Source organism: Astyanax mexicanus, chromosome 20 (assembly GCF_023375975.1).
Source record: "Astyanax mexicanus isolate ESR-SI-001 chromosome 20, AstMex3_surface, whole genome shotgun sequence".
Classification (NCBI taxonomy): Eukaryota; Metazoa; Chordata; class Actinopteri; order Characiformes; family Acestrorhamphidae; genus Astyanax; species Astyanax mexicanus.
Window position 1 is genome coordinate 11,947,786 of NC_064427.1, and position 8,699 is coordinate 11,956,484.

The 8,699-nt window shown below is 39.5% G+C and overlaps 2 protein-coding genes across 2 annotated transcripts; one reads left to right on the top strand and one right to left on the bottom strand.

The window, feature by feature from the left end:
* Positions 1-770: 770 nt before the first annotated feature.
* Positions 771-8,641, bottom strand: tbl2 (transducin beta like 2). The gene is made up of 7 exons (XM_015608419.3): positions 8,254-8,641; positions 7,057-7,172; positions 5,805-5,989; positions 5,490-5,641; positions 2,714-2,840; positions 1,517-1,669; positions 771-1,342 (listed from the first exon to the last, which is right to left on the bottom strand). Exons 1-7 carry the CDS (start codon positions 8,378-8,380, stop codon positions 883-885), a joined length of 1,320 nt encoding a protein of 439 aa, XP_015463905.2. The 5' UTR covers positions 8,381-8,641; the 3' UTR covers positions 771-882.
* On the top strand, positions 3,128-5,480 carry LOC103036997 (uncharacterized). Its single transcript, XM_007232783.4, has 2 exons — positions 3,128-4,112; positions 4,225-5,480. Exons 1-2 carry the CDS (start codon positions 3,738-3,740, stop codon positions 4,882-4,884), a joined length of 1,035 nt encoding a protein of 344 aa, XP_007232845.3. The 5' UTR covers positions 3,128-3,737; the 3' UTR covers positions 4,885-5,480.
* Positions 8,642-8,699: the final 58 nt, after the last annotated feature.

The following is an 8,699-nucleotide window of genomic DNA, read 5'->3' on the forward strand; positions in this document are numbered from 1 at the left end:
CCCGTTCCGCGCACACCGGCCGCGCGCTGCTGTTCCCTGTTCAGAGCAGCAGCTTCATGTAGGAGCAGCGATTTCTCCCCCAAGCAGAGTTCGTTACCTGTTCAACAGCGCGATAAACGAGACCCTGTGGAACATCTAGTTCACTGTTCACGAGTAAACCATACATAACGCTCTAAACGCGGTCTTACTTTATCTACATCTTTATCTTTAGTCTCCTGATCAAGTTATATACAACTTTCTCAGCCGGAGAAGTTTAACAAGTATTATATTCTTCCCTCCGTTGAAAAAAGTGACCTTTACTGTAAAAATAAACAGTGGCTATTTTTGTTTTGTGTCTCAAAGTTATTGTAGTTTTTACACTAATTTAATGCATTAAAATACCTTGAGGGCAACATGTTGGATTTTTTTTTCCAAAATAAAAGTCCACTCAGACAGCAGTGTAGTTCATTAAATAGCAGCAACCTATTTAACTATTACTATTCAAAATAAAATTCAGGAGGAATTTGGTGTTAAAAAAAAAATATATATATATACATAAATAAATTTATGTATGAATACATAAATAAATAAAAATCTCACATGTACTGATTGATAAGCAGATCAGGTAAACAGTCCACAATCAGTAACACAAATATTAAGACAGTAATTTACAGATGGTTACACTTAAATGGACTTGTGGTTCAATCTGAAGACAGATGCATTATTATAACATTCACGTGTTATAACTGTCATTTTTAGACCTCCATGATAAAAAAAAGACCCAAAACATATTTCTTTTAATTTATTTATTAAAACCAACATGCCAAAACAAAACAACTGCAAACACAAACCCGACAGTGTTCAGAGGCAACAAGTGAGGAACAGATGTAACCTTTAATCTGTTTAGCTCTTTTTTCCACTCAGCACCATGTCCAAGGCATTCTGGGCATCCAGCAGCTGCTGCTGTAGCCTCTGCTTCACCCCGTCGTTGGAGGCTTTCTTCAGCAGTGCCTGCATGTCCTGGATTGCAGCGCGGTAACCGGTGACATTGTGGAAGACGCGGATGGCTCTATCGCCGGTGCTAATCAGGAATCGATTGTTAATGTCAAATTTAAGGTCAGTGATGTCCTCACTGTGGACATAGAGGTACTCCTCCTCCAGCTCACCAGAGGTGGCGCTGTACATGGCTATGTCACGTCCATTAGACACGGCCACGGCGCGACCGTCTGGAGACAGAGAAATCCGGCTGCCCTCTGAAACTCGGCACGGTACCGTCCGGAGCAAGTAGGGGTCCTGCTTCTTCTTATACTCCACATCAGTGTCCCACAGCTTCCAGGTGCCATCTTTAGACACGGTCACCATCCTGCAGAACATAGAAACACCATATCACACACTCATACAGCAACACACACACTTACACGCTGGTTCAGCAGCACAATGTCAGCGAGTGGATCCAGTGACCAATCGGTATAGCTACAACATATAAGTCCATAATAACCTGATGAAACATTATTGTATCATGTGAGAAATGTCTTGCCTGCGTGAATCATTGGAAAAGTCAAAGGAATAAACTCCAGCCGAGTGTCCTTTCAGGTCAAAAGCTCGCGTGACCTCTTTAAACTCGCCTGTCTTCGCAAAACACACCTCCCACACTTTTACATCCGGCGTGAAACCACAGGATGCCACAAACCTGAAAAACAAAAGCACCACCACATTAAACAAAGCCAATATTCCAATTTTTTTTTCAAAAAGCCAGTTTTATTAATTAATCCAATAATATTTTTTACTCCAAATGAGGATATGCATAATTTTTTTTTCTTAAACATATCAACTTAATGTAACTTTACAGGAAAAGAAAAATACCTTCTAATAAAAGTAAAAAGAATGTAAAAAAACAATTCTGTAAAAAAGCAATGCCGCTGCAGTTCACAAAATATGCCATGTGAATGCCATGTTCAAATTATGAATAAATTAAAAAACAAAAAACAGATAAAAGTTTTTTTTTCTTTTAAATTATTGTGCCGGTCTGCATAATATGTTGTTTATTCTTCTATAGAGAATTATTTTGGTCTTTGTATTTGACCTTTATCAAACACACATATACACTCTAGTTTGCACAAACAACTAGACGTACAGTGACGTACAGTAAGCACACATGCCCGGAGTGGAGAGTTGCCCGAGGAACAGTGAGGCTTAAGGGCCTTTAGGCATTTTCACATTTCAGCTGAACCAGGGTAAACTTTGACCGTGGTAAGCATTTGCACGACACAGGTGTGGTTCTCTGTGTTTTCCACACTGCTCCGTAACAGTGCCAAACTGCTCTGCCACTGCAGAAACAACTGAACCCAATGGGGTTCCGTGCACAGCGGTTGCAATGTGAAAATGCCTTAACTGTGACAGTGTGCCTGTCCCACAGTTCTGTGACCTGGTGCTCTGCAGTTTTTTCTTGTATCGTTTGCTGTTGTTCATTTAAACCTTTTAATTTCTGTAATTCTTTAAAATATTTAAATCCTAATTTAACCAACAGTGACATAGCAGGTGGGTGATATCACAATAATATGACAATATATATATATATAAACCATAACTGGAACCATTCACAAGATACAATATTACATTTTTCTTAGGTTTGATTAGTTTTAGCAGACATAAAAAACAGGCTGGGCATATGAAGAACAAGAAATTAAGTGCAGAAACGAGTGCAGCATATGACCTACTGTGCTACCACACATACCTGCCACAGGGAGAGACTGCTGTGTATGAGTTAGTCATCTGGTTGGTGTTGATAGATGCTAAAACTTCTCCCTTCAGGTCCCAGATGAGGATAGTGGTGTCCTCAGAAGCAGTCATGATGAACTTGCCTTATATTAAAGAAGGAATGTTTTAATAATAATATTGTGAATAATAATAATAATAATAATAATAATAATAATAACGTGAATAAAATAATATAAAAAATATTTAAAAAATGTAGCCCCATGCACACATTCTGATTGGCTAAATTGTGTTCTACTTTTGCTACTTTGAGCTCTTATTTCAATGACACAACATTAGAAAACATGTTCCTTAGCAAAGGCAGTTGTTTTATACTGAACAACTGAAAGTGAAAACAGTGTTAAAGCATATTCATTTGACTGTCAATCAATATACCCCTTTACAGTTTTTATTGATTGCTTTGACCTGTTTGAAGAAACTGGGAACCTCTCAGTCTTCATCATCACCATCTCAGCAGAGCAGAAGACACCTCTTGTAAATGTGTTAACCCATTCTCATTGGATTAACACAGTTTTCACACCCTTTTGCAAAACAGTTAACGCAGATGTCATTCAAGAAGTCCAAACTTCAGGAGTTTAACTTTGGTTACAGAACAGAAACCATAAGCTCCAAACTCTTAGACACTCCCTGATCATTATTACATCACTGAAAGCACCTGGTTGACACTTCTTCACAGAATATTTAAATTTGCAATCAGTCTGCAGGCCTGTGTTGTTCTTTGCAAGCATGGATCGAGGAGGTCTAATGCAGATGAGAGGAAGAGTGAGAGTAAGAGGTAGAGGGGTCAGAGGAAGAGGAGTCCGTGTGCGAGGTAGAGGTATAGCTGGAAGGGCTCAAGTTACCGATGAAATTCGGGCAACTGTGATTGATCATGTTGTAAACCATGGCCTTTCATTGAGAGAAGCTGGACAGAGAGTCCAACCTGTTCTCAACAGAAACACTGTTGCATCCATTGTTAGACTTTTTCAACAGGAGAACAGGTAATGTTGCTATACAGTATATACAGAAATACAGTATCTGCAGTGATATACATTACTTCGTGTAATTTTGTCCACATTTCATGTATTCTTTATAGAATCGAAAGACTACCAGTCGGTGGTGGTAGAGGGAGAATTTTTAATGCTGAACAGGAGGCAGCCGTTGTCAACATGGTTCTGGCAAATAATGCCATTAGGCTGCGTGAAATCAAGGCAGCAGTGATTGCTGATCAGGGAGTATTTAGGAACATCCATACTGTGAGTGAGGCCACAATTGACCGCGTCCTCCGAAGGAATCATATGGCCATGAAACAGCTCTATAGAGTTCCTTTTCAGAGGAACTCTGAAGCTGTGAAGGAGGCCAGATGCCAATATGTGGAGGTAAGGAAACACAACAGTACTATCCTCGTAATCCTTGTTATATCATGCAGTTACTGTAGAGTGAACTGGAGTCACTTTGACATAATTGTAATTTTGCCTTTGTATTATTTAGCGAATAATGGAGCTTGAAGCTGAGGGGGCACATCATATCTTCATTTATGTCGACGAAGCCGGCTTCAATCTTTGTAAAGTAAGGAGACGAGGAAGGAACCTCATTGGGAATAGGGCCACTATTACTGTTCCAGGGCAGAGGGGTGCCAATATAACTATGTGTGCTGCCATCTCCAATGATGGCGTCCTGTGCCATATTCCTACCATTGGCCCATACAACACTGAGCGTCTCATAGCATTCCTGAATGCCCTTTATGACATCCTGATCCCACCTCAGGAGCGAGGCCTGTTGAGGCCTGGCATGCCACGGTTCGTGATTATCTGGGACAATGTGGCGTTCCACCACTCTCGTATTGTGAATGAGTGGTTTGCAGTGCACTGTCGGATGATGGTACAATTTCTTCCTCCATACTCTCCGTTTTTAAATCCCATAGAGGAATTCTTTAGTGCATGGAGATGGAAGGTATATAATCACCGACCCTATGAACAGATGCCCTTGCTCAATGCAATGACTGCTGCTGCCCAAGATATAGATGCAGAGGCATGTCAAGGATGGATCAGGCATGCTAGACGATTTTTCCCTCGGTGCATTGCACGAGAGAATATTGAATGCGATGTGGATGAGGCCTTGTGGCCCAGGCTTCAAGAAAGAGGAGACTAGAAGAGACAGAAGAGTATCACTTGTGGCTATCGCTTATACTCTTATAGTATAGACCTACTATAGTTTTTCGTTGTTTACTGTAAAATTCTGTGTTTTTTCATAATTTCTTACACAGTAATGGATTTTATTTTTATTTCCATGTATTTTCAGTTGGAATATTTCATTTGTCAGCCACAGTCTAAAAAAATTAAGCATTTAATTAATAAAATTTGCATCAAAGCATATCTGATTCTGGATGCATTTTTTTTGCTAGAGGGTAAATTTGACTACATACAGTCACATATAGACTACAATGACAAGCAATGGTCACTGATTCACACATGAGTGCTGTATTTTGTATTTTGTTGCCCAATGTGTAATGATTGATTGGAGGTGTTCATACACTTGTGTCAAATGTGAGTTGTTTGAAGGCTAAATTTGCTTTTGTTGCATATTTTAAAGGTTTTGACACTGGTTTGGCCTTTTGCAAACAAAATGTATAATTTTGAACACTGTGTCACTGTTTAGGTCTCAGTGTTAACTGTTTCGAAAAATGTGAATTTGAGTCGACGGCAGCGTCAAAACAACCAATAAAAACTGTAACTAAATCACAGTGCAGATCTAACCTGTTGCTGCTATGCCGATGTTGATGATCACTCCTTTGTGCCTCTGGGGAAAGTCCTCTGGAGCAGCTTTAAAACTGAACGTGCCGTCCTCCTTCTTAGTCATCTTGAAGATCCGAATGGTCTCTGCGTTGGCCAGCCATGTGATGAAAGCTCTAAAAAACCCAGTGCAGTATCACAGAGCTGCCTGATTATTATTTATACTTGCTGGCCATTTTATTAGAAACACCTACTATAAATGTTCAGTGGTACACACACCAGTGTTACTGCTAGGCTGAAAGTGAGTTCAACACCTTCAACTCTGAGGTCAGCACTTACCGGGAATCTGGGCTGAAGCGGACGAGTGTAGCATGGTCAAACTCTACATTCGCTCGCAGACATTTATGGTCACGGTCCAGGAAGTCCTTGGTGCTCCAGATCCGGATGCTACGGTCGTCTGAGCAGGAGGCCAGATATTTACCATTGCTGCTGAAATCTAGGCATGTTATATTCCCACTGTGGTTCTGAGATAAGGAGATGAGAAGAAAAAAATAATTTTTGAAAGAGAAAAAAATACAGGGCAGGCACTTATAAAAGTGGCGCGTTAATGAAAGTATGTGTTTCTAAAAACAATGTTGTAATTTTTTACTTTTTTAAATTGTTTAAACTGTTTGACTATAGTCATGATTAACACATTAACACGACATGTTGGCCCCTAGGCTGCACTTTAAATGGGCATTCCATCCTAAACATTTCTATACACACTTACAAAATTAATCATATTAATATTATTGCTGTAATTATATTAAATCACAACAACATTCTGTGATTAATCATAATTAAATCATGATTTATTTTTAGGCAGATCCTTTTTTACTGTACTATAAAATCTCAGGGTAGTTTTGATGATTTTTTTAAATTAAAATATTTTAATGTGCTGAGATACTGAGTTAAACTGAGTTAAAAGTAAATGCTAATGTAGCTCCATATTCTACCTTCAACAACCTGAAAATGGTTGGGTGAAAATTAAGCACCCTGACCAGCCAAAAGCACTTTGCTTACGAAGCAGTGGCGGAATCAAGTTGACTTGACTGAAAGTGGCAAAATGTGAGATGAAATGATGTGTAGTTTAGAACATGGGACCGTACAAGCAGATTAGGAGGTCAAAATACATGGCCGTTACACAAAATGCGCACATTTTGGCAGGTCTGCCTTAGCTGACTTGCTTTTGTTTTTTGAGTGCCAATAATGCACTTTTTCCCACACTTTTTAAGTAAATTACAGGTGCAACATTGTTTGCCTAAAAGTATTCCTTTTAGGAACAATCACAAATCAAACAATTCTGAACTCCCGTGTCGTGTCAAGTGTTTATCATTAAAATGGACCAAAGGGGGTTCAAATGTCATGAAAAATAAACAAATAAAATAAAATAAAATGTGGCCAATCAGTGGGCCCTAATCATTGAATAGGCCCCAAGGCTGCAGCCTAGAATAGCTTGTGCTTTAAAAAGTATTTAACAGAGTCAGTAGCATTACAGGCACTGGCCTGACAGGTGAGACTGTAGGTCTGGCGGCCAGAAAAGGAGGCATACCTTTAGAGAAGATGCCAGAAGAGTGTGGGTGAAAATGTGCTGCTGGGGTTTTTCTTTCCGTGGTCGCTGCTGCTGTTTCTGCTTCTTAGAAGAGGCTTTCGCTGAACTCTCTTCAGCTGTAACATTAAATAGCAGCAGAGTGTCTGTTTGTTTGTGTTTGTGCCATATCAGCAAGCAGCAGAGTGAGATGAATATTTGATTACACTAATAATGCACTTGAGTATCAAAAACAGATCATAATTAATCATCATTTTATTTTCATATTATTCTGATAAACAAACTCAATTAAACTTTGTTTGCATTCACACAAATCCCTTTAATAAAAAACAATCATAATTTCTATAGTACTTTTACTCAAGTTATATTCTGTCTACAATTTCTACTCCAGTAAAAGTGCACAAATAGGATCTTTATTCATTGAAACACAAATTCCCAAATAGTTTTGTACCTTAACTTAAGTACTATTTTTTGACCTAACATTTACTTCACAAACAAATTATTATAAACTTTGTACACACATCACCCAAACATCAGGTGTATATGAAAAAATGTCTTTTTAGAGTAGGTTTAGAGTGAAACACACCCAGTCACACAACTGTTAACACTAGTAATAAACGGTATTAGACATCTGAACCTTTAATTCACACCAAACCCCACTCTGAATGTGTTCATCTAAAACACCAAAAACTTTGAGAAGTTGGTGAAGACCACCTTCAGCACCCCAACACTAAATCACACGTATAATGTACATGATGTGAACAAAAGTATTGGGACACCTCTTCATTAATGGCTTAATCTGAAATCTATTTTAGTAGAGAGTTTAACCTGCTATTGTTGGAGTAATTGTCTTTCCTGTCCAGAAAATGCTTTCTAAACGATTATAGAGCATTGCTGTGAGGATCTGACTGCACTGAACAGCAAAGGCATTTGTGAGGGCAGGATATTAAATGATGAATCTCCCCACCTCATCCTAAAAGTCCTGAACTGAGCACAGTCATTTTACAGCTCAGTGCATCCAGTCCATGACCGAGTCCTTTTCTACTGTTCTATTAGCAGCACCTCTCATTTAGCCATGACTACACAGCCTGTGTCTGCTTTTACACACATGCAGTTTAGCAGCAATGGGTGCATCTTAAAGTAGCTAAATGTTTTCATTTAAAAGGTGATCAGAGTTATCTGTAATATAAGGAAACTCACCTGTGGGTTTTACCTGCTCTGGCTCAGGTTGCTCAGGTGTTCCGTTTCTCTTCGCAACTGCAGCAAAGATCAGCACGAGAAGAGCCCCGAGAAACAGGGAGAGCACGAGCACAGCTGAGAACTCCATCACATACACACAAATACAATCTCACAGACATACACACACTCACACAAAACACATGCATATGTACATACACAAACTACTGTATCTCTCTCTCCCTCTCTCTCTCCGCCTCTGTGCGCGTGCTGACTAAGCGTATTAATATCGGGCGCGTGTATAAAGAAATTGATCTATATTTATCTGTATTAATAACTATTCGCGCTGCAGTCGTGGACCGTGCTGACTTGTCAGAGTTTTCTTCAGGGGTTTCCTCAGCTTTCAGGAAAATACTGATCCCTCCCGCCCTCTGGCGGCCTGGAGGAGGTGAGCTGTGCTCGCCCTGTTC